Raw genomic sequence first — 27,027 nt, 5'->3', positions numbered from 1 at the left:
GAGACGGAGTTTCACTCTTATTACCCAGGCTAGAGTGCAGTGGCGCGATCTCGGCTCACGGCAACCGCCACCTCCCGGGTTCAGGCAATTCTCCTGCCTCAGCCTTCTGAGTAGCTAGGATTACAGGCACGCACCACTGTGCCCAGCTAACTTTTTGTATTTTTAGTAGAGACGGGGTTTCACCATGTTGACCAAGATGGTCTCGGTCTCTTGACCTCGTGATCCGCCCGCCTTGGCCTCCTGAAGTGCTGGGATTACAGGCGTGAGCCACCGCGCCCGGCCTATAATCATTTTAAATAATTGTATGTTAAAAGAGAAAAGTCAAGGGACAGTCCAGATAGACTATGGAAATTCTCAAGTCAAAATAGCAGTGTAAATACTGTATAACTAATACAGTACAGTATTTAAAAAAAATAGTAAGAAGCAAGGTGGTACAGTAGTCCTCTCTTATCCAAGGGAGATACATTCCAAAGACCACCAGTGGATGCTGAAACCATGGATAGTACTGCATCCTATGTATACTATTTTTTTTTACATGCATATATCTATGATTAAATTTACAAATTAGGCACAGGAAGAGATTAGCAATAACTAATAATACAACTTAACTATAAAGCATACTGTAATAAATGTTATATGAATGTGTTGTGTCTCTCTCTCAAAATAGCTTTTTGTACTGTAATCACCTATTTTCAGACCATGGCTGACCACAGGTAACTGAAACTGTGGAAAGTAAAACCATGAATAAAGGGGGGACAAGTGTAGATGAAAATCAGCACTGACTTTGGAGCAGATAGACCCATCAGTTTTGCCTCCACTACTTATTATTTAACGTGGCTTTACATAAGTAACCACTCTCAGATTCCATTTTCTTACCCAAGAGATGCAGAGATGAAACCCAAAAAGAATGATAAGTATGAGAATTAGAGGTTATTAAAAAATCCCTAACTCGATAAACATTATCATTACTATAGTACTTTATTGAATATAAAGAATCAGCAAAGTAATAATATATTTATTTGTGAGGACAGAAAAAATATATATGACAGTAATTTGGAACTACAAGTGACTGTTATGCTATTAATAACAAACTTACAGAAGGCTTAGCCACTATTGTTTATTTAAAAACCATAGTACTCAGGACTGTAGAATGGTTTCCCAACTTTCTTAATGGTGACTGACACCATATTGTGATCCCTATACCCACATATATATTTCTATATTTAACAATTTATGAAATACTTTCTCTTACTCTGTGTGATGCATGTTGATATTTCTTTTTCTGTCCTTTTTTCTTTTTTTAAAGAGTCAGGTCTTGCTCTGTAGCCCAGGCTAGATTGCAGTGTCACAATGATAGCTCATTGTAACCCTAAACTCCCAGGCTCAAGAGATCCCCCTGCCTCAGCCTCCTGAGTAGCTCAGACTATAGACATGAGCCACCATGTCTAGCTAATTTTTAAATTTTTTTGTAGAGAATAGAGACAGGGTGTTGCCATGTTTTTCAGGCTGGTCTTAATCTCCTGGGCTCAAGCAGTCTCCTACCTTGGCCTCCTAAAATGCTGGGATTACAGGCATGAATCACTGTACCTGGCCCCTTTTCTGTTTTTTTAATTAATATATGTTCTTTTCCCTCTTCTGTTCTGTTTCCTTTTCTGCTATTTTTATATTGCTATTGTAATTCAGTAAATCAATCCAACTAACGTGCTTTCTGCAGTTTGGAAAACACTGCTCTAAAAGACGTCTAGGAGATTAAACATCTTTTACCATTGAAGTACCTCAGCTTCATCATTAGTGTCATTAGTCAGTTATTATTCAGACATTAGTGCCATCATGTTAGTTAGATCTTTTAGAAATGGGCCATATTTCAAAGCTACTCAAAGCATTCTTAGTGAAATAGAAAATCATTTAGTACTATACATAATAAATATCTATAATGAGCTATATTAATTAAATATAATAATTGAGTGGTTGAGGTTCCATATTTCACCAGAAAAAAAATCATTTTTAAACATCATTAATAAAGAAATTTTTAACAGGAAATGGATTATTCCCAAAGCACATTTTAAAAATATTTTTTATTGAGATATTACTCACATACCAAAAAATTTATGCTTTAGTATACAACTCTGTATCTTTAGTACATTGGAAGGCCGAGGTGGGATGATCACTTGAGCCTAGGAGTTTAAGGCTGCAGTGAGCTGTGATTGTGCCACTGCATTGCAGCCTGGCCAACAGAGCCAGACCCAATTTAAAACAAATTTAAATAAAAATAATAAAGTATACAGATCAATGATTTTTAGTATGTTCATGGGATCATGCAAGCATCACCACTAACTGATTCCAGAACATTTTCATCACCCCAAAAAGAAAGCCTATATGAATGAGCAGTCAGTTCTCAAACCCCCTTCTAGTAAACTCCTCGCAATCACTAATCTGCTGTCTTTATGGTTTTCTCTGGTTTTATTATTTCATATACAGTCAACCATGTGTCCCTTAATGATGGGGACATGTGAGAAGTGTCTCATATGGCAATTTTGTCATCATGCAAACATCATAGAGTGTGCTTACAAAAACCTAGATGGTAGAGCCTACAACACAGCTAGCTATATTGTATAGCCTATTGCTCATAAGTTACAAACCTGTACAGTATATTACTGTACTGAATGCTCTGGCAATTGTAACACAATGGTAAGTATTTGTGTATATAAAAATAGAAGAGGTACAACAAAAATACAGTATTATAATCTTACAGGAATACTGTCATATATGCAGACCATTGCTGCTTGAAATGTTATGTGGCACATTTCCGACTGTGAGAACATACAATATATGGACTTGTATGTTTAGCTTCTGCCACTTAATATAACATTTTCAAGTTTCATCCATGTTGGAACATAAATGAGTTATTTATTCCTTATTGTGGCAGAGTAATATTCCAGTTTTTGTATATACCACATTTTATTTATCCATTCATCAACTGATGGACATTTGTGTGTTTACACCTCTTCACCATTATGAATAATGAACGCTGTTCAAGTTTTCTGTGAACATCCCTGTTCAAGTTTTGTGTGTAAATGTTTTTAATTCTCTTAGGTGCATGCCTAGAAGTAGAATCAATTCCATTCTATTTCTCTTTTTGAGGAACTTCCAAGCTGTTTTCTATAGTAGCTGTACCATTTTATAATCCCATCAGTAATGAATCAGGGTTCCAATTCCTCCACATCATTGTCAACACATGTTGTTCTTTATTTAAAAAAAAATGTTAACAATCCTAGTGGATGTGAAGTGGTATCTTACTATGGTTTTGATTTGCACATTCCTAATGACTAATGATGTTGAACATCTTTTCATGTATTTGTTGTCCATTTCTATACAGACAGCCTTCCATACCCATGGATTCTGCATCCATAAATTCAACCAACTGTGGACCAAAAAAATTGGGGAAACAACAACAATAATAATAATACAATAATAAAAAATAATTTTTAAAAACCCAATACAGTATAACATCTATTTATGTAGCATTTACCTTGTATTATGTATAAGTAATCTAGAGATGATTTAAAGTATACTGGATTATATGTGTACATTATATGCAAATGTGACACAATTTTATATAAGGGACTTGAGCATCTGTGAATTTTTGTATCCATGGGAGTCCTGGAACCAATCACCCTTGGATGTAGAGGGACAACTGTATCTCTTCTTTGGAGAAATGTCTATTCAAGTCCTTTGCCTATTATTAAATTGGTTTGTTTGTCCCTATTATGTTGCATTGAGAGCATTGTATATTCTGGGTACTAGACCTTGTCAGATACAAGATTTGCAAATTTTTTTTCCCATTCTATAGATGATCTTTTTACTTTCTTGATGATATCTTTAGAAACACAAAGATTCTTAATTTTGATGAAGACTATCATCTACTTTTTCTTGGTTGCTTGTGTTTTAGGTGTCATATATAAGACATTATTGCTCACCTATGTTTTCTTCTAAGAGTTTTATACTTTTAGCTCCCTTTTCACCCATTTTTAGTTCATTTTTGTATATGATGTGAGGTAGGGGTTTGATTTCACTCTTTTGCCTGTATTTATTCAGTTGTCCTAACACCACAGGTTGAAGACTATCCTTCCCCAATTAAATGGTTTTGGCACTCTTGTAAAGAAAATAGTTTACCATAACATTTGGGTTTACTCTTAGTGCCTCAGTTTTATTTCATTGATTTATAACACTATCCTTATGCCAATACCATACTGTCTTAATGACTAACTTTTTAGTGAGTTTGAAATCAGGAAGTGTGAGTACTCTAATTTTATTGTTCTTTTTCAAGATTATTTTGGTTATTTAGAGTCCCTTTTATTTCCATGTGGATTTAGGATCCACTTGTCAATTTCTTCACAAAATACAGCTGGTGTTTTGGTAGAGCGAGTGTGTTGAATCTGTAGATCACTTTGGGTAGTATTGCCTTCTTAACAATATTAAGTCTTCCAATCCAAGAACATGGAATTTCTATTTATTTAGATCTTCTTTAATTTCTTTCAAAGATATTTTATAGATTTTAGTGTACAAATCTTGCAATTCTTTAGCTAAATTTGTTCCTTATATTCTTTATGATGCAGTTTGAAATAGAATATTTCATTTTAGGACTGTATATTGCTGGTGTCTAGAAATATAGTTGATTTTCGCATATTGATCTTAAATCCAGAAACCCTGAGGAACTTATTAGATCTCATAAATATGTGTGTGTGTGTGTGTGTGTCTGTGCATATGTATGCCTTAGTATTTTCTGTATACAAGATTATGTCACCTAAATAGAGATCATTTTACTTCTTTTTTTCCTTCTAGTTTGGATGCCATTATCTATTTTTCTTACCTAATTGGCCTGGCTAGAACCGCTCATATTGATGTTGAATAGAAGTGGTAATAGTGAACATTCTTAACTTGTTCTTTATCTTAGAGAGAAAGCTTTTGGTTTTTACATTAAATATGATGTTGGCTGTAGATTTTTTTCATATAGTTATAAAATCAGGTTAGTGCTTAGAAATTTATAGCTATAAATATATTTTTAAAGGAATAATTTCAAATAAAATAAAAACTTCTACCTTATGAAACTTGAAAAATAAGAGCAAATCAAACCCCAAACAAGCAGAAACAAGAAAATAAGCATAATATTTGTCTCATAAACTAAGTTGGAAGGTGTTCTTTCCTATTTCATTTTTATGAAGTGTGCATGAAGGCTTGGTTTTTTTATATGTATGATTTAATGTTGGGTAGAATTTACCAGCAAAGTCATCTGGTCTTGGTCTCTGGGAATTACAATTAACATCTTAATTTATAACAATCTACTTTAGGTTCAAACAAACAATTTCAATAGTGTACCAAAGTTCTGTCCTATATAGCTCCATTTCCTCCACCTTATTTTGTGCTGTATTGTCATACAAATTACAACCTTACATATTTTGTTTCCATTAACAGATTTACAATTATTGCTTCTCATGCAGTCATTTTCTTAATCATTTAGGAGATTTAGAAAGAATTACAAACAAAAACCACATTTATTCTTTTATTTATGTTTACCTATGTAGTTACCTTTACCAGTTTTCTTTATTTCTTCATGTGGATTTGCACTACTATCAAATGTTCTTTTATTTTAACACAAAAGTCTTTACTATTTTTTATAGGGCAGGTTTGCTGATGATTAATTCCTTCTGTTTTTGCTTATCTGGAAATATCTTAATTTTTCTTTTATTTTAGAAGGATAGTTTTTTTGCATATAGAATTCTTAGTTGAAAGTCTTTTCCCCTTAGCACTTTGAATATTTCATCCCACTGCTTTCAGCCTTCATAGTTTCTGATGAGAAATCAGTTGTTACTCCTACTGAAGATTCCTTATACATACCAAGTTGCTTCTTTCTAGCTGCTTTCAAGATTCCCTCTTTGTTCTGGCTTTTGATGGTTTCACAATGATGTGTCTGGATATTGATCTCTTTGATTTATTCTTTTTGCAATTTGTTGGGCTTCTTAAATTTGTAAATCAATGTTTTTAATGATATTTGGGAAACTTTTAGCTATTATTTTTCAAATATTCTCTCTGTCCTTTTCTCTTTACCCTTGACTTCTGGGACACTCATTATACCTATCCTGATATACTTGATGGTGTTTTACAGGTCTCTGAGACTGTTTAGTTTTCTTCAGTGGGGGCCATAGGCTTTTGGCCCCTAAAGTTTGCTCAAAATTACAGATAGGCAGATTTATTAATAGGAGAAAAGGCACACAAATTTATTTAATGTGTATACATGAGAGTCCTCAGAATGACAATCCAACTTCCCAATGAGTTATGGAAACTTAGATACCATTTTGAGGTTATAGAAAGAGTTGGGGCTTAGATTTTGATTTTTAAAAATGTTATGGGAGCCAGGTGAAGAGGCTTGGTGAACAAAGGTGGTCTTCTTATGTAGATAAAGCCACCCTCAGGGAGAATAGATGGTAAATGTTTCTTCTCAGACTTTTAAATGTGTCAGACTTTCCATATCTCCTAGATCTGGGGAAAGGCATAGAAAGGGGAGGTGGCACAACTGCATTAGTGGAGATTCTTCACATTAATGCAAACTTTCCCCACTTAAGACAGCTTTGCAAGGTCATTTCTGCCTGCTGGCCAAGAGACTGACATTTCAAAATATGTCAAAGAAATGTATTTTAGGGTAAAATATTTTAATTTCCTCCACTTTATTCTTTGTTATCTGTTGCTCAAACCAGATGATCTTAATTGGCAAATCTTTTCTGCCTATTCCAATCTGCTGTTGAGCTCTTCTAGTGAATTCTTCATTTCATTTATTTTCATTTTCAACTCCAGAATGCCTGTTTGGTTCTTTTTAAACAATTTCTAACTCTTATTAGTGTTCTTGATTTGGTGAGACATTATTCTCATAATTTCCTCTATAGATACGATTTCCTTTAGTTCTTTTTTTTTTTCTCCTGTTCTTCCTACCTTGTCTTTTAGTAGCATGCCTTTCCACAAGTCTACTTGCAAACAGACCCAGGCATGGTTTAAAGGAAAAGAAAAAAATCTGCCATCAGAGCATCAGACACAGAGATGCAGCTAAAAGTCTCATGATGAACCCCAGGACCCTGCATCTTCTGGCCCCTCTTTCCCTAGCTCCATCCCATGCCAGTGTCCAGCTCTTGTGGTCTCTTTTCAGTTTTTAATGCCTCGAGCTTGTTCCTGCCTCAAAACCTCCACATAAGATGTTCCTTTACAGAGAATGCTCTTCTCATCACTCTTAGTCTACCTAACTCCTTTTCCCTCAGGTCTTGGCTTACATGTTAGTTTCTTCCAGCCCCAATCTAAATGTCATCTCCTTCCACAAAATTCTCTCTCACACTACTCTGTGCTTCTTCACGGTACTTATCATGTGTGTGATTATATATTGATGTGACTTCTCGATTAATGTCCAGCTTCCCAACACACCAAGTTCTATGTGGATAGGCACTGTTTACTTGGCATATAATCCCATACCCAGGACCTAGCCTGGTACCTGGGATGAGGCAGGGGAATGAATGAATTATTATTATTATTATTATTTTTAGAAAGAAAGAAAGAAAAAAAGAATGAAGAAGAGGAAGAAAAAGGAAGAGAAAGAGAGAGAGAGAATGGGAGTATTGCTTTCTTGCCCAGGCTAGAATGCAGTTTAGAAATGGGTATTGAAAACCTCTTTTATACCAATAATTATACTTAATGATGTAGACAGGAAGGAATAAGGGAAGAAAATAACAAACAAGCAGCCAACCAATATTTCATTTAAACCTATGAAATGCTATGCAATTACTGAGGAGTGATTTACTTCCAATTATGTAGTCACTTTTGGAATAGGTGGGAGGTGGTAATGTATGTTTTGTGTATTTGAAGTGGAAAGTTCTATAAATGTTTATTAAGTTTACTTGTTCCGGGTCTGAGTTCAAGTCCTGGATGTCCTTGTTAATTTTCTGTCTCGTTGAGCTATAGAATCGTTAGCTCTTCTTGTTACATTGATCCTTATGCCATTATGTAATGTCCTTCTTTGCCTCTTTTGATCTTTGTTGCTTTAAAGTCTATTTTATCAGAGGCGAGAATTGCATCTCCTGCTTTTCATTTATTTCTTTATTTTTACTCTCTGTTTGGTTGGTGAATCTTCCTCCTTCTGTTTGTTTTGAGTCTTTGTGTATCGTTGCATGTGAGATGGGTCTGGATGCAGCATACCGATGGATTTTGGCTTTTTATCCAATTTGAATATATATGAGTTTAATACTGTCATTTGATGCTAGCTGGCTGTTTTGCCCATTAGTTGGTGTAGATTTTTCATTGTGTTGATGCTCTTTGCTTTTTGATATATTTTTGGAAAGGCTGATATTGGTTGTTCCTTTATATGTATAGTGCTTCTTTCGGAAGCTCTTATAAAGCAGGCCTGGTGGTGGTGAAGTCTCTAAGTACTTGTTTGTTCGCAAAAGATTTAATTTTTCCTTCACTTTTGAAGCTTAGTTTTGCTGGATATGAAATTCTGGGTTGAAAGTTCTTTTCTTTGAGGATGTTAAATATTGGTCCCCACTCTTTTCTGGCTTGTAGGGTTTCTGCTGAGAGATCTGCTGTAAGTCTGATAGGTTTCCCTTTGTGGGTAACCTGACCTTTCTCTCTGGCTACCCTTAGTATTTTCTCCTTCATTTCAACCCTAATAAATCTGGCGATTATGTGCCTTGGGGTTGGTCTTCTTGAAGAATATCTTTGTGGTGTTCTCTGTATCACCTGGAGTTGAATATTACCCTGCCTTGCTAGGTTGGGAAAGTTTTCCTGAATGATATCCTGAAGAGTATTTTCCAACTTGGATTCATTCTCTTTGTCACATTCAGGTACACCTATCAAACGTAAATTAGGTCTTTTCACATAGTCCCATATTTCCTGGAGACTTTGCTCATTCCTTTTTATCCTTTTTTCTCCAATCTTGTCTTCTCGTTTCATTTCACTAAGCTGCTCCTCGACATCTGATATCCTTACTTCTGCTTGATCAATTCGACTGTTTAAACTTGTGCATACTTTGCAAAGTTTTCGTGTTGTGTTTTTCAGCTCCATCAATTCACTTATATTCCTCTCTAAATTGTCCATTCTTGTTAGCATTTCGTCAAACCTTTTTTCAAGGTTTTTAGTTTCTTTGCATTGGGTTAAAACAAGTTCTTTTAATTCACAGAAGTTTCTTATCACCCACCTTTTGAAACCTGCTTCTGATAATGGAACACACTTGCTCTCCATTAAGCCTTGTTCCGTTGCTGATGAGGAACTGCGATCCCCTGTAGAGGGAGAGGCATTCTGATTTTGAGTATTCTCTGCCTTTTTAGGCTGGTTTCTTCCCTTCATTATATATTTATCCCTCTGTCATCTTTGTAATTACTGACTTTCTAACTAGGTCTCTGAGCGGACGTCCACCTTGTTGATTCCCAGCACTGAAATCTGAGCACTCCACTGCACCGGCCAAAACAGCGGTGTTAAGATTGATGGTGCTTTTCTGCCCGGGAATCTCCGGACTCCACACCAAGAACTGCCGCGCTGAGGCGCCAGCAAAACTGCCACGCCGGCCACAAGAGTCACCCTGGCGACCCGTGGGGCTCCTCCGCTGGGAATCTCTTGGTCCGTGAGCAACAAAAATTCATCTGAAAGTGTGGCGTCCTCTCGTTCTCTGTGCTTTCACTGGGAGCTACTAGCCTGAGCTGCTAGTGATCAGCCATCTTGGATCTCTCTCCCTCCTTTAGTTCTTTAAACATATTTTAAAATAGTAGATTTAAAGTCTTTGTCTATTAAGTCTAACATCAGGACTTCCTCAGGGAAAGTGTTTGTTAGTTCCTTTTTTTCTTGTGTAAGAGCCATGTTTTTTTGTCTCTTCTCATATATTGTAAATTTTTTTTGAAAACTAGATGTTTTAAAAAATATAATGTGACCACTCTGTATATTAGTTTCTTTCTCTTCCCCAGGGTTTGTTGTCATCACTGTTTTTGCTGCTGTTTGCTTGTTTAGTGACTTTTTCTGAAATTCTATAAAATCCATATCCTTTGTTGGGGTGGACACTGAAGTCTTTGTTGAGTTAGCTTAGGGATTAACTAATGATTGAACAGATTTCTTTAAATGCCTGGATAAATCTCCTAGCCTTTGCAAATGGACTGTGTGTGTGTGTGTGTGTGTGTGTGTGTGTGTGTGTGTGTGCTGGAGCATGCCTTCAACAGTCGACCAGGCAAATTACAACTGTACCTTATTATTCACATCCTGCTTGTGCGGAGCCTCAAGGTCAGCCAGAGGCAAGAGCTAACTTGGGGTCTTTTCAGGCCTATTCTGAGTATGCACACAGTTCTACGCATACTCACAGTTACACATGTATATGGCCTTCTAGATTCCAAGAAATAAGATGGAGCTTATTAACACTTATTTCTCAGATTTTCCTGTTTTTTTTGAGACAGAGTCTCGCTCTGTTGCCTAGGCTGGAGTGCAGTGGTGTAATCTTGACTCACTGCAACCTCTGCCTCACACTCAAGTGATTCTCATGTCTCAGCCTCTCAAGTAGCTAGGATTACAGGCATGCAGCACCATGCCTGGCTCTAGATAGATAGATAGATAAATTTTAGTACAGGTGAGGTTTAACCATAATGGCCAGGCTGGTCTCAAACTCCCAGCCTCAAGTGATCCACCTGCCTCCCTTAGTCTCCCAAAGTGCTGGGACTATTGGTATGAGCCACTGCCTCTGGCCTCTCAGCTTTTCCTTTTAAGCTTCCTAGTTGAGGCCTATTTTTTGCCTCAATTTTTACCTACTAACTCAGGCAGCTCTGAAATTAAACAATGGTTTCTTATTGTTCCAGCAAATGCCCCTAGGGAAAAGGCTGTTTACACTGGACCATCTCCAAGTCAGGTCAAATAAAGACAGCTTTGTAAGTGGTCTTTCAGGTAGTCACCAGACCGTTTAAATAATGAAAATACTCTTGGAATGAAATAGGTGTTAAAGGAGCTCCAACCCCATTCTGCCCCTTATGGTGTCTGCCAGGCTACTGAGTTTTCACTGCCGTTGTGGGCTGTTGTTTTTCAAGGCTACCATGGAGCTGGAAATGAGAGCCAGGGTAACAGTGGATAGGCATAGGGCAAGTTAAAATGCTACAAAGCTCAGTGTTCGAAGTTTTAGCCATTTGTTGTTGTTATTTTATAAATTTTCCAGGATTGTTGCAACACTTTCATTAATTTCCAGAGTTTTGATAAAGTTGTTCTAATCATATTTGCCAATTTCTCATCACTTTTATGGAGGCGAGAATTTTATCCTTCATTTTTATGAGGAGAAAATAACAGGTTCTTACTCTGTCATGTTTACCACCATCACCCCTTAACTAAGAAAGTTTTTAGGAAATTGAAGTGGACTTTTACTCTCTCAAGTCAGAGTGTAAGGAAGGTTGGCTTTTTAATGGCACGTAGGTCAATAAGGGAAAAAGGATCTCATGGAAATCCAAGAAAAGGAATTCATGGATCTGTCTTATCCTGGGTCTGTCTTATCCCTCATTAGACAGAGCTTTCCACATTAGGGCACCTGACATGCTACCTCCCAGCCTTTGAATTATCTACCCTTAAGCTGAATGCCTCTGTAGCTGTGGTGAAATGATGTGTTATAGCAGAAGGCTGCCTAAGATTGCACTGTAAGCAGAAACTACTCACAGGAAGGTTTCCATGTGAAGGCCTATGGGTGGGAACAAGGTGCAATATACAGTTTGCTCTGTGTGGTCTATAATTTTTTTGTTGAACATAATGGTGACTGAAAAGTTATGATTAACACTTATTATTTCAGGGGAAGATATAATCCAGCTAATCAGAAGATAGTGAGTGCCAAGAGAGGACCAGTAAAAAAGATTACAAGATCAAACCATCTTCCAGAACTCTATCCGTGATTCCAGAACTGGGTGGATTTCTATTTCATCCTTTTTTCCCCCCATCTGTAATATTCAACTTGTGAAATTTATGGTCAGCACTTTTCTTCAGGGAATAAAATAAATAAGAAAGAACGCCAAAATTTTCTTTAGCTCCTCTTCCAGAAATGTGTTCCTTTGTCTGCATAAAAGTAATTTTCTCCAGTGACCCTAAACTAACTCACAAGAAGTGCTTGTGAGTTTTAAAATATCCTAGGAAATCTAAAGGCTGGTGTAATTACAGCTGATTTTAGTAATAGACCCATGATCAGCTCTGATAGTAACATTGCTATTCTATTTGGTTTCTGGTTGGCTGTTAGCTAAAAGTGTGTATTCATAAAACCTTTTTGCCATTTTGGGCTGCATCTTGCTCAGTTTTTTAAATCACAGGTTTAAACAAAGCCGAAAATCAAGTCCATTCTCAATTTTGATTTGAAATATGGTATTGTAGAACAATCTTCAATCATGAATAAACGTATTTGTTGTTTCTACTCTGCCATGAACTTAGGAGATCTTGGGCAAGTCTCTCCACCTCATGTTTTTTTCTCACAACTATAAAATGATTGAAGCAAACTATACACTTTCTAAGGTTTTTTACAATTCTAGAAAAGCAATATTTATTCAATCATACAGTCCTGCCACTTACTTAGCACTGGTGATTTAAGTCATTTTGTGACATGATAATTCATAGCGATGGATGACGGACTAATTCTTTAGACCAAACTGCAAGTGTTCATAATACTCAAGTCCAGAAGTGGAGACAGAATGAGGATAAGAAAAGAGAATTCTTTTGAGGCATTTACAAAACTTATTGAATCCTCTCATTCATGGTAGGACTGTTTTTGTCTTTAGATACTTTTTGTAACTGTCACCTAGGTCTGGAACATATAACTTATTTATCCACTATCATAAGTGAAATCATTGGACTTTAAATTTATAGAAATCACCCAGAGGTAAGTATAGTTTCCAGCTAATGGTGTTCTCACCCTATATCATGCACAAAACCTAAATTCTATTCTGTATCATCAGTAATGAATACCAAATGCATTTCTATAACTACTTCTATAGAAGTTTGTTTTCTTTAAGGAAGAATATATAAATTTAATATAGCCAAAAATATTTTAAATGACTTTAAAATGTAATGCAGAGAAATATAAAGTAACGTTCTGTAAGTTACTCTACAATGGAATTATTTATAAACATTTTCCCCTATTGTTCAGCTAACTATTGATATTAGGTGCCTTGACCCATGTCATTAGACAAACATTAGATTTTTATGTCTTATACCATCTTTCTTAGCATTAGTAGAAAATTAATAATTTAAATACTAATTATTATAGGCTGGGTATAGAGGCTTATACTTGTAATTCTAGTACTTTGAGAGGCCAAGGTAGGCAGATCACTTGAGTCCAAGAGTTCGAGACCAGCCTGGCCAACAGGACAAAACTTGTCTCTACTAAAAAAAAAATATATATATATATATATGAATTATGCTGGAGTGGTTGTGCATGCCTATAATCCCAGCTACTCAGGAGACTGAGGCACAAGAATCACTTGAACCCAGGAGGCAGAGGTTGTAGTGACCTAAGATCATTCCACTGCACTCCAGCTTGGGAAACAGAGCAAGATTCTGTTTTAAAAAATTATTATTATAATTATCAATGAGAAACACTTTTTTATTTCATACAGAGCTAAGCTATTTTGGGGATGATTGAGGAACATTTAAAGTTATCTCAATCACTGGGATGAAATATTAGTTGAACATCTTATCACAGGGACTCTATCACATTTTCTGCTGGAGCTACTTTGGGATACTTTTCAGATGTCATAAAATGTCTGTATTAAACAGAATGATGATATGTTGAGAGAGTATAAAGAACTGAAATGAGGGACTCCAAAATCTGTGTTCTAATATCAGTTTTGCCACTTACAAGCTTCTGACTTTGAGTAAATAACTTTTCATATCCTCAGTTTCTTCCTTTATAGTGTTGGGAATATTTACCTTAATTACTGCCTTGGGATTGCTGTGCAGATCAAGGGTACTTATGACATATCTATTTCTTTATTTCTTTAATAGCCTCATTCCCACTAAAAGGGATGTGAGTTAGCTTTTACTAAATATAGAGGTATCAAAAATAACCTACAAGACAAAAGATGAAAATTAAAATTTAGCAAGAATTTTGTACAAGAAAAGTTTTAGTTTTAAACCTTCTACCAGTCAGTGCAAAGAAGCAATGACTGCTTTCCTTTGTAGAAGGAATATACAAGTAGAGAAAAAGCTGTATCTAGTTCTAAGCTCTGAAGGTAATTTGTCATAAAGAAAATGCAGTTACTGGCCGGGTATGGTGGCTCACACTGCCTATCACTTTGGGAGGCTGAGGCAGGTGAATTGCTTGAGTCCAGGAATTCCAGACTGGCCTGAGCAACATGGCAAAACCCCATCTCTACAAAAAATACAAAAATTGACCAGGTGTGGTGGTGTGTGCCCATAGCCCTGCTTACTCAGAAGGCTAAGGTGGGAGGATCACTTGAGCCAGACCAGGAGGTTGAGGCTGCAGTGAGCCATGATCATGCCACTGCACTCCAGCCTGTGTGACAGAGTGAGACCCTGTCTCAAAGAAAAATTTAAAAGATCTAATTATTTGTTGCAGTAACCACTGCAAAAATGAGTTTAGGGTCTTTGACACTCAAATATGTATTGATTTCAGTATTTGTTTTCTTTTGTTGGAAAGTTCAGAATTCATAAGGCAAAACAATCAGTAAAACAATATATATTTAAAAATTTAAGATATCTAAATGTATTGCAAAATATCAAGACATACCATTTTTAAAAACAAATATTGCTGTGATAAAAAAGATGATGAGTATTGACAAGAGTGTGAAGAACCTGGAAGCTTCATATGTTGCTAGTGGGGATGTAAAATGATGCAGCCACTTTGGAAAACAGTCAGTCCCTCAAAAGGTTTAACATAGACTTACCATATGACACAGTAAGTCTCTTACATATATCCCAAGGGAAATGGAAACCTATGTCCACGTAAAAACATGTACAGGAAGGTTTTTGGCACCGTTATTCAAATAGCCAAGTGGAAACAACCCAAATGTTGATCAGCTGATGATTGGGTAAATAAAATATAGTATATTCAAACAATGGATGTTATTTAGCAGTAGAAAGGAATGAAATGCTGATATATACTACAACATGAGTAAACCTTGGAAACATTAACCTAAAAATAATGGAATAACAAAAGACCATATATTGCGCAATTCCATTTATATGAAATGTCCAAAACAGGCAAATCCATAAAGATAGAAGATAGATCAGTAGTCGCTGAGGGTTGGGGGAAGAGTCGGTGATGGAGAATGACTGCTAATGGGTACAGGACTCCTTTTGGGGATGATGAAAATATTCTAAAATTGATTCCAGTGACAGTTGCACAACTCTGTGAAAATAAAACTATTGTACACTTTAAGTGGGTTGATGGTATGTTTTGTGATTTATACCTCAGGTTGTAAAAAAAAGTTAAATATACATTAACATTTTAATATTAATTAGTAGATAATGTTAATGAAATATTATTTGATCTTTCTCAAAAATATCCTAAAAATACAAAAATGCATCATCACTAGTGCTAATACTGGATATAGAGCTTACTTTTTATTTATGTATTTGTGTGTGTGCGAGTGTGTGTGTGTAAAAATACAATAAACTGGTTGGAATATCTGCTATATTAGCATATTTGTACTTTCACTCTCCTTATTCACATTGCTCCAAACAGCCCCCTCTTAAAACAAGAACTGGACCCTTTAGAGGTCATTTGCTTGGAGACATTGGCTTTCAATCCTGCACGTGTGGCTGGGCCAATTAGAAAACAGGACACACCTTGGATGAAAAGCACTTTAGCTCACCTGCTTACATGGGTCCTTAACCTTAGCTATGTGACAGACTCACCTGAAGAGCTTAAAGTAAAATATTTAGGTGTGAGTACCACTCCCAGGATTGTGATCTCGCATGTATTTCGTTAAGCCTCTCCCAGGAAATTGTGCAGAAAAGATTGGGACCCACTCTGCTGGTTCAGTGTGGCTCCATCTCTCAAACTGAATAAAACTTCTTCCAACTCCCCTCAAACTGACTTCACGTTGGTCTTATTATTTTTACTTTTTTCAGTGAGAGATAAGGATTTTAATTTTTCTTCATTGTTATTTATTTCAAGTCTTATTTTAGACTCGGGGGTACGTGTGCACGTTTGCCACCCTGGTATATTGTATATTGCTGAAGTTTGGGGCACAAATAATCCTATCACCCAGGGACTCAGCATAGTACTCAACAGTTGTTTGTCAATGTTTGCTCTTTTCTCCCTCCAGCCTCTAGTAGTCCTCCGTGTCTATTGTTGCTATCTTTATGTCCATGAGTACTTAGTGTTTGGCTATCACTTGTAAGCAAGAACATGCAGTATTTGGTTTCTTATTCCTGTGTTAATTTGCATAGGAAATTGACCTCTAGCTGCATCCATATTGTTACAAAGGACATGATTTCATTTTTTATGACTGTGTAGTATTCCATGGTGTATTTCAGGAGTGCCTGGCCTCTGTCCGTGGACTGGTACCCATCCATGGCCTGTTAGGAACTGGGCTGCACAGCAGGAGGTGAGCTGTGAGCAAGCAAGCATTACCACCTGAACTCTACCTCCTGTCAGATCAGCAGCAGCATTAAATTCTCATAGGAGCATGAACTCTATTGTGAACTGTGCATGTGAGGGATATAGGTTGCATACTCCTTATGAGAATCTAATGCCAGATGAGAATTTAATGAGTAATCTGAGGTAGAATAGTTTAATCCCAAAGCCATCCCCTCCCCACAATGCAGTCCATGGAAAAATTGTTTTCTATGAAACCATTTTTGTTGTCAAAAGAGTTGGGGACCACTGATGTATATATAGCACATTTTCTTTATTCAGTCCACTGTTGATGGGCACCTAGACTGACTCTATGTCTTTACTATTGTGAATAGTGCTGCAATGCACATGCCAGTGCATCTGTCTTTTTAGTAGAAAGATTTGTATTCTTTTGGATATATTCCCGATAGTAAGATTGCTTGGTCAAAGGGTAGTTTTAAGTTCTTTAAGAAATCTTCAGACTGCTTTCCACAGTGGCTGAACTAATTCACATTCCCACCAACAGTGTCTAAGTGTTCCCTTTTCTCCACAGCCTTACCAGCATCTGTTGCTCTTTGACTTTTTAATATTAGCCATTCAACTGGTGTTAGATGGTATCTTACGGTGGTTTTGATTTACATTTCTCTGATGATTAGTGATGGGGAACGTTTTTTTCATGTTGGTTGGCTGCTTGTATGTCCTCTCTTGAGAAGTGTCTGTTCATGTCTTTTGTCCATTTTTCAGTGGGGTTATTTTTTGCTTGCTGAGTTGCTTTTCTTATAGATTCTGGATACTAGACCTTTGTCAGATGCATAGTTAGTTCATGGATAGCTTCTCCCATTCTATAGATTGTCTGTTTACTCTGTCACTTGTTTCTTTTGCTGTATGTAAGCTCTTTAATTAGGTCCCATTTGCTAATTTTTGTTTTGCTTACAATTGCTTTTCAAACTTAGTCATAGATTATTTCCCAAGGCCATCATCCAGAACGATGTTTCCAGGGCTCAGGTCTATTAGCTCATGCCTATAATCTCAACACTTTGGGAGGCCAAGGCAGGAGGATCGCTTGAGTCCAGGAGTTTGAGACTAGCCTGGGCAACATAGTGAGACTGCCATCTCTACAAAAAAATGAAAAATTAGCCAGGGATGGTGGTGCATGCCTCTGGTCTCAGCTGCTTGGGAGGGTGAGGTGGGAGGATCACTTGAGCCTGGCAAGCCAAGGCTGCAGTGAGCTGTGATCAGGCCACTACACTCCAGGCTAGATGACAGAATGAAGCCCTGTCTCAAAAAAAAAAAGTGTTTCCTAGGTTTTCTTCTAGGATTCTTGTAGTTTGAGGTATCACGTTTAAATCTTTAATTCCATTCATCTTGAGGTAATTTTTGCATATGGTAAAAAATAGGGGTCCAGTTTCATCCTTCTGTATATGATTAGACAGCTATCTCAGCACCATTTGTTGACTAGGGAATCCTTTCCTTATTGCCTATTTTTGTTGACTTTGTTGAAGATTAGATGGCTGTAGGTATGCAACTTTTTTTCTGGGTTCTTTATTCTGTTCCATTGGTCTATGTGTCTGTTTTTGTGCCAGTACCATGTTGTTTTGGTTACTATAGCTTTATAGTATAGCTTGAAGTCTGGTAATGTGTTGCATCTGGTTTTGTCCTTTTTGCTTAGGATTGCTGTGGCTATTTGGGCTCTTTTGGCTCTTTTTTGCTTTCACATGAATTTTAGAGTAGTTTTTCTAGCTCTGTGAAAAATGATGTTAGTAGTTCAATAAGAATAACATTGAATCTTTAGATTGTGTTAGGCAGTATGGCTATTTTAACAATATTCATTCTTCTAATCCATGAACATGGAAGGTTTTTCCATTCATTTGTGTCATCTGGTTTCTTCTGGTGGGGTTTTATAGTTCTCCTTGTAGAGATCGTTCACCTCCTTGGTTAGATTTAATCCTAGGGCTTTCTGTGTATGTCTTTGTGTATATGGCTATTGTACATTGGATCACATTCTTGATTTGGCTCTCAGCTTGAATGTTATTGGTGTATAGAAATGTGACTGATTTTTGTACATTGATTTTGTATCCTGAAACTTTACTGAAGTTGTTAATTAATTCTAGGAGTCTTTCGGCAGAGTCTGTAGCATTTTCTATGTATAGGGTGATATCATCTTTGAAGAGAGATAGTTTGGCATCTTTTCCTATTTAGATGCTTTTTTTTCTGTCTCTTGCCTGATTGCTCTGGCTAGCACTTCCAGTACTATGTTTAATAGAAAGGATCTTATTTTTGGGAAAATTTTCCAACCAAGATTTTGAAATAGTAATGATGAGAGCATTATATGCTAATTGCCAATATTTTCCTTTGACTTGTTTACCTTTAAATAATCCAATTTTTTTGCTTAATGACCTTGTAGAGATATTTATAAAACACCTTTTGATTTTTGACTAGGGCTGGATTTTTTAAAAGATGTATAAAGAGCTATATAACATTGGTTTCAAATAAATTATTTCTACCTTTTAATCATGTTAATTAGTTTTATCAGGTATAGCTGTAGATTCCAAAGCAGTGTTATCTATATCAACTTTAGTACTATTATATTCATATTCTACTGGATAGGAAATTACTTATTTGGGACTAAGAATTATTCTGCAATAGAAGCTTATCAGTAACATTATTTGATTGCTCTTTGCTATGTGCACAAGGGAGTCTCTGTCTAGACTTACATATTAGGTATATTTCTTTTGTTCATAAATTAAATAATTGAGTTATAGATACTAATTTAATATATAAGAAATTTTGATTTTTGATTTTAAATATCAGAATAACCAAATTGTAACAACAAAAGTGCTGGGACTTTGGTATTTAAAAAGGGCAGAGTATACCAGACTATTAAAAACTGGTATTTAAATCACTAAACACAATTGAGGTATGAAAAAAGTACCTTTAAAATAATAAAGCATTACATAAATATGAGATCAGATCATATATTTGACGGTAGGGCACTATTTTTACAGGTTAACATTCACTTAATCTAACTATGAATTAGAAAAAATCTCAAATTTATAGAGTTTATTTAACTTTATTAAAGCAATATGCCAACTCAGTTACAGAAATACAGAAAATATTACTATCTGGAGAACTACTCAATTGTATGTTTATCATCGTTGAAATTGTTTAAGCAGAGATTAGGTGACCATTTGTCAGGAATATTATAGGAAGGATTCCTGTAATGGTGGAAGTGTGGATTTGGTTGCTGTCAGTATGCCTTCCGATACTAAGATTCTGTATTCCCTGCTCATTTATCACACTACAAAACCAGAGACAAAAATAACTTCCTAAAATATATGTTGATTACACCATATAGGCTGTAAATATGAGCTTTCAAAAATGTTTTGTCATTAGCTAAAAACTAACAAAATCAGTTTTATTAGGGTAGTTTTGTGTTTATATTGCATGGTGTTCAATTGAGCTTCTTATATCTGTAGTTTTCAACCATTTGTGGAGAATTTGGGGCCCTTTTTGTGTTGTTCTGCTCTTTCCTTTCCTCCTGGTACTTTAATTACAACCTGTTGTAAACCTTTTGGTTTACAACAAAAATAGCTATGCCTTAGCTATTTTTGTTCCTTTTGGTTCTTTTTTTTAAATATCTTCTGCCACTGTATTTATGTTTTCCTTTAAATAATTGGATAGGTATACAATGGCTGGTTTGTTTTGTTTTGTTTTGTTTTGTTTTGAGACACAGTCTTACTCTGTCACCCAGGCTGGAGTGCATTGGCATGATCTCGGCTCACTGCAGCCTCCACCTCCTGGGTTCAAGTGATTCTCCTGCCTCAGCCTCCCCAGTAGCTGGGACTACAGGCACGTGTCACCACACCTGGCTAATTTTTTGTATTTTTTGTAGAGAAGGAGTTTCACCGTGTTAGCCAGGATGATCTCGATCTCCTGACCTTGTGATCCACCCTCCTCGGCCTCCCAAAGTGCTAGGATTACAGGCATGAGCCACTGCACCCAGCCATAATGGCTGTTTCAACATACTTATTTGCTAATTACAGTATCTTTTTTTACAGTATCTCAGTCTTTCTAGTTACTGATTTTTCTCCTGGTTTGGAGTGTCATTTTCTGCTTCTTATAATATCTACTAATTTTTATATTAGATGTTAGGCATTGATGATTTCATATTGTCGGTTATAGATTTATTCTTTTAGGCAGTTAAATTACTTGCAGTTCAGTTTATTCTTTTCAAGGCTTTGTTAGGGTAAGTATAGAGTGACCTTTGCCCTAGAGAGAGTTTAGCACCATTTCTAAGGCATAGCTATTGTGGGATCGCTGGTAAATTCTGTGAGTGATCAACTGGAACACTCAACTCTAGCTGGTTGGACCTCGGATGCCTCCCAGGCTTGTGTGGCACTCTGCTTGACCTCATAGAGTTTTACTTTAAGCTTATATGTCTAAATATCCAGCCAAAACTCAAGGGGCTCCTAAGTAGATTTCTGGAGTTCTGTTTTTACATACGTTTGCTTTCTGGTACTCTGCAACTTCAGCCACTTCAACCTCCCTGAACTCCACCCTCTGTCTTCTCAACTACATGAAACCACCATGCTTTGCTTGGGAACCCCTAGCCTGCTCTGAGCTCTGTACCTGCAGGTAGAATCTAGAATGATGGATAGGCCTCACTTCTTTTCTCTCAAGCATCATAGTCTTAAGATGCATGTCAATATATCAGTATCTGCAGTTGTTTCACATATTTTTGTCTAGTTTTCTGTTTCTTCACATTAAGAAGCTAAAGTTACTTCTTAGTTACTTGTTACTCTCAAGGCCAGAAGTAAAGGATAAAGCATTAAAATAAAAGCTAAGAAAATATTTTAAAATCTAATATAAAAATCCATTTTGCTATGCATCTGAAACTTTTTTTATGTTATCACTTAAATATGTTTTTCTCACCTCAATCACTGAAATTTGCACTGGATAAAATAACTGAATGGGGCTTTGTGTTACTTTGGTGAGGAGATAAGTGTATTCTGGGAAGAAAGAGCAAAAGGTATTTATTTGGTGATCAAATTGATGGACTATGGCAAAGACTGCTGCTATACACTCACCAAACTGTTTCTTTTTTCTATGGGACACAGAACTAGGCTACATTTCATATGCATGAAACACTTTGTTTACCACTGTGTGATGGTACACACATACTTCTTTGCTTAGTGATATGTGCAAGAAACACTATTTAGTAGTGTGTGGTATGTATGCTACTGTGTTTAGAGATATGGGTGTGAATCACTGTGTGCACCTAGGTGTGACCCTGTGACTGACTTCAGCCCAATATAACCTAGGCATAAGTGATATATGTCATTTCTGTGACTGGCCCATTAAAATCTCCCAGGTGATCCTTCTTAGTTGTGCTTTTAAAAAAAAATTGTGTTATGGGTGGATGTAGAGGGTCTAGAAGCAAATTCCAAGGCCTCAAGGGATAGTAGATCCACAAGGTAGAAGAAACTTGAGTCCCCGAATCACTTCATATAGCACAGGCATTCCCCTCACTTTGCTAATCCTCATTTGATTTTTATGTGAGGGAAAAGGAGATCCTTTTGTATGTTTCTGTGTGTGTGAAGCCACTGAGATTGAGGTTTTACTGGTTGAAGTGGTCAGCCTATGCTCACTTGTATCAAACAGTATTTTTAGTAAAACTTACAGGTATTTAGGTTTTCTTCAGTAGATAATAATATATTTCTTTGCAACTACATGAAGAGATAAATTCAGCTATTCATTGATAGTGATGGCCCCTGGCCTGTTGCATCACTGAATCAGATTCTTGAATCTCAATTCATATATTTAAATTGATTCTAACTCGGTATATTTTCAAGTCTGCTGAAAATAACTAAAACAATGATTTTTTTTAACTAAATCTTTTTGCATTTCCATCAGTGTCTTTCTAGTATGCTGTTCTTTTAAGCCTTAGTACAAATGCTGTAATATCTGATAGCCAAATACTAGCTGGGCCCAAACAACTGTGGAATGTAGCAGTCAGTGTGTAAGCATGGAAGGATGCCCATAATCACTTTTGCTCAGTTGAGGAAGAACGCACAGCATCACTCATCCACAACACTTATAAAATCCCATTGGGAAGATATGGTGAAAGCCCTCTTCACTGGGAATGGGGTTGGTTCCTTTCTTAGGCTCTGACTCTGCTCTTGGGAGGAATGCTCTTGTCCATTTTTTCCCAGTAGCCTCTGGCCACAGTCCACGGGAGTTTCTTCCTTTTTCATCTTCTTACCTACATTCAAAGCAGATGATGAGGTTATGCCCTCTTTTGGGGATGCACAGCTTTCAGAGCTCATATTCTGTTTGAACGAAATTGGGTGTCTAGAGGTGATTTTACAGTTCAAAGGTTTTTTAGTCCTAGTTTATATAAATTCCATCAAAATATTAGTTCTATGTATAATTTCAGAGCATGATTTGTTTCTTTGGCCCATACCTCTGTCTGCCTAATGGAAGCTACCATGCAGGTATTCACATAATTGATAAAGGTGATGTGAAGTTAACACCTATTTATAATCTGATCCTTGCCAGAAGGCTATTAGTGGCCTTTTGTGGCTCAAGACTTTTCTCAGCCTTATCTCTTTCTTTTTGGGATCTAGAAATAGTTGGCCTTTGCAACTCTTTAATGCCCTTCGATGTCCCAAATTTCTAGATTCTTTCTTAGACTCTCCCTATTCCCTTTATTTCTGCTTGCAAACTGGTTAGCTATATTGCAAGCTCATCAATTTATTGTCTTATCAAAGGCAGCCAGTAACATCTAGTACACATGTATTAGTCCATTCTCATGCTGCTAATAAAAACATACCTGAGACTGGGTAATTTATAAAGGAAAGAGGTTTAATTGACTCACAGTTCTAGCATGGCTGGGGAGGCCTCCAGAAACTTACAATCACGGCAGAAGGGGACGCAAACACGTCCTTGTTCACATGGCGACAAGAAAGAAAAGTGCCAAGCAAAAGGGAGAAAAGCCCCTTATAAAACCATCAGATCTTGTGAGAACTCACTGACTATCATGAGAACAGCATCATGGGGGTAACCTCCCCCATTATTCAATTACCGCCCACCAGCTGCCTCCCAGACATGTAGGGATTATGGGGACTATAATTCAAGATGAGAGTTGGGTGGGGACACGGCCAAACCATATCAACACATTATTATTAGTTGTTTTCCCAACATCCTTCCTTTGACCTACAGTCTTAGTAAGCACTTGATCTGCTGTGGCATAACAGGAATCCCAGGCTTCCCATCTCCCGTATTTGTTTCTGTGCCTCTCACTGCAGGCCTGCTAAGTTAATGCCACAAATATTAGTATTTTGTTAAGGCAGCACCTAAATTCATGTCATTAATCTCTCTATTATGACTATAAAAAATAACTCTGAGACCTCAGAGGCTTAACACAGAGGTTTCTCTCTCACACACATCACCATCCATTCTGGTTTCAGCAGTGAAAAGGAGTAAAAATTAACAAAATGGTATTTATATCTGGGGAGACGGAGAAAATGTGAATGAGACACACACATAAGATATTTTAAAATTATTGATACTGTTAGGCTGAGTGGTAGGTACATACACATGCCATATTATTATACTTTAAATCATACATATATAATAAATATACTTGGGTATGTATTTTTTTTTTTTTTTTTTTTGAGACAAGGTTTCTTGCTCTGTTGCCCAGGATGGAGTGCAGTTGCACAATCATAGCTCACTGCAGCCTTGAACTCCTGGGCTCAGTCTCTCAGGTGTATGCCGTCACACCTTATTTTTTTTTTATTTTTGGTAGAGATGATGTCTTGCCATGTTGCCCAGGCTGGTCTAGAACTCCTGGCCTCAAGCATTCCCCCTGGCTTGGACTCCCAAAGCATTTGGATTACAAGCATGAGCCATCTACACCAGGCCTCTCAGCTGACTTTTAAACCATATTATTATACATCAACATATTAACGAGTAAAGTGTAAATGACATTTTTTCCTACTCTACCTCATTCCTCACCTTCACAAACAAGAAGCTTTTCTCCTTTAAGGTGGTCTGACATTTTTGTGCTAAAGAAATTCCTCATAACTTCATACAGCCACAGTTGGCTGTCACTGTGGCTAAAGGAAAATGAGTTCGTTTGTAACTTTGTGATCTCCTCAGACCATAGAACTATAACCAATGACTCCACAGGAGCTGCTTCTACTGCTTCTGCTGTGTTGCTACCCTGAGGGGATGCCCTCACAATGAATCAGTGTGGCATTGCCCAGGCCCACTGTGGACTTTATGTGACATAGCCACTCCTCCATAGTTAGTGTCACTTTGGTTTAGCTCCACATTTTCTAGCAAAGATTTGTGGTTAAAATGAGGCAGATTTAGTAGAACTAAATCCTGTTTTAAAAAGTGAATTAATATACTGAAAGATGAGAAAACTGTCAAGTCTTATTGTAGTCTAATGCAGGGCATGATTAGAAGTTGGTACTATTCTTTGACCTTTGTTACTGCCTAAGGGCAATGGTTCTTAACTCAGTGGGAAAAACTAATCACCTTCTATATGTATCCTAAATACTAGGGTGTGAAATCCAATAAACAATCTCTGCCATACTGTGCTGCTAAAATCAAGTCATAATTGTTAAGCAGAGGTGTGAGATGATGTTAATCTTTTTGAAGTGCCATAACAAAATACATGCTGGGTGGCTTATAAACAGCAGAAATTGATTCTCACAGCTCTGGAGGCTGCGAAGTCCAAGATCAAGGCAGCAGCAGATTCAGTATCTAGGGAGGGCCCACTTCCTGGTTCATAGATGGCAACTTCTCACTGTGCCCTCACGTGGTAGAAGGGGTGAGGGATCTCTTGTGGGCTTCTTTTACAAGGGCACTAATCCAATTTATGAGGGCTCCTCCCCCATGACCTAAGTACGTTCCAAAGATCCCACCTCTTAATACTATCAATTTGGGGATTAGATTTCAAATATGAATTTTGGGGGGACACCAATATTAAATCTTTAGCAGATGAAATTAGTACTACTTTGAAAATTTTCCTGTTGTCTTCTCAGACTAACCACAAAACAAAAGTGTGAGTCAGCCTGTTGTGTGGGAGAAACCCAAGCAAGCACAAGTGTAAGTAGGTGTGCTAACCTCAGACAACGCAGCTGTCAGAACTGTACTTTCAGGTTAGGAGGACTGAGGGAGAGGCAGAAAGGAGGCATGCATGCAGCAGGAGTGGTAGCCTCTTTGATGCAAGGATAACGGAACAGGAAATGTTTTTCAGGCAGAGGTCAGAATCAAAGAATTAAGTGAATTAGCAGCTGGGAAGGATCAAAAGATATATTCCGGGCAGTTCCCAAACCAATGAACTGTGCTCACAGTGGTGTGATGCCAAGTGCTATCCTTTAAGGCAGCATAGGGCTCCTCTATGCTTCAGGTGACTTATCCTATCGACACTACAATTCCAAAGAAAGAAGTTACTCCATCTGCTTGTGTAAATCTTACACTGGGGACTCCTGTGGGACCTCAGGACACTAGTAAGGAATAAAGCTAAGTCTAGAAAGCCAGACTGGAACAAGGTATAATGTGGCCCTAATGCCACACTGAGGAATGGGACTTCATTGCAATAAGCAGAGAAACCCTTGTACATTTTTAAATAGGGAAAGGACAGGGTTAAAACTGACCTTTCCTTCTCCCCATGCAACCACCAACACAATTCACACCAGTTCCAGCTTTGAAATACTGAGTTTGCCATTTTGGTATGTGTAGTATTTTTTCCTTTCCTCCAAACCTCATATTTTCCTTTCTACTACACAAAATTCAAGAATGTGAAAGGTGACAACAAAATTAAATGGTCTGCACTCTATAATTTAGAGGGTTTATATTAATAGCAGAGTTTCTCCACCTCAGCATGAATGCCATTTTGGACCAGATAATTCTGTATTGTAGAGCACTGTCCTGGGCATTGTGGGATGTTTAGCCCATCCCTGAACTCTACTGGCTAGAAGCCAGTATACTACCTGTGATAACAATGAAAAATGTCTTAAGACACTGCCAAATGTCCCTTGGAGGGCAAAATCTTCCCTAGGAAGAGGCATTGTTTTAGAGTAGATGTCTGCTCATTTACAAAGCAAATTTTTTGTTTGTGTGTTTTGTGAGACAGGGTCTCCCTCTGTTGCCCAGCCTGGAGAGCAGTGGGGCAGTCACAGCTCACTGCAGCCTCAAACTCCCAAGGTCAAGCAATCCTTGCACCTTAGCCTCTGGAGTAGCCACCAGTGTGTGCCACCACACCAGGCTAATTTTTTTAGTTTTTGTGGAGACTGGGGTCTCCCTGTGTCTCTCAGGAACCTCAAGTGATCTCACCTTGGCCTCCCAAAGTGCTGGAATTATGGACATGAGCCACCACTACACCTGGCCTTTTTTTTTTTTTTTTT

At 37.2% G+C, this 27,027-nt stretch overlaps 1 protein-coding gene across 1 annotated transcript in view; it reads left to right on the top strand.

Moving 5' to 3' along the window:
• CCDC169 (coiled-coil domain containing 169) overlaps window positions 1-11,933 on the top strand; it is a 71,876-nt gene extending 59,943 nt beyond the window's left edge. The window contains 1 exon segment of the mRNA XM_021669287.2: window positions 11,834-11,933. Coding sequence (XP_021524962.1) covers window positions 11,834-11,933 — 100 coding nt within the window.
• The last annotated feature ends 15,094 nt before the right edge of the window (window positions 11,934-27,027 follow it).

The sequence above is a fragment of the Aotus nancymaae genome, unplaced genomic scaffold (genome assembly GCF_030222135.1).
Source record: "Aotus nancymaae isolate 86718 unplaced genomic scaffold, 86718_ANA_hifiasm-v0.15.2.pri h1tg000043l, whole genome shotgun sequence".
In the NCBI taxonomy this organism is placed as follows: Eukaryota; Metazoa; Chordata; class Mammalia; order Primates; family Aotidae; genus Aotus; species Aotus nancymaae.
Note: the sequence above shows the minus strand (reverse complement) of the source record. Positions and strands in the feature narration are given on the sequence as shown.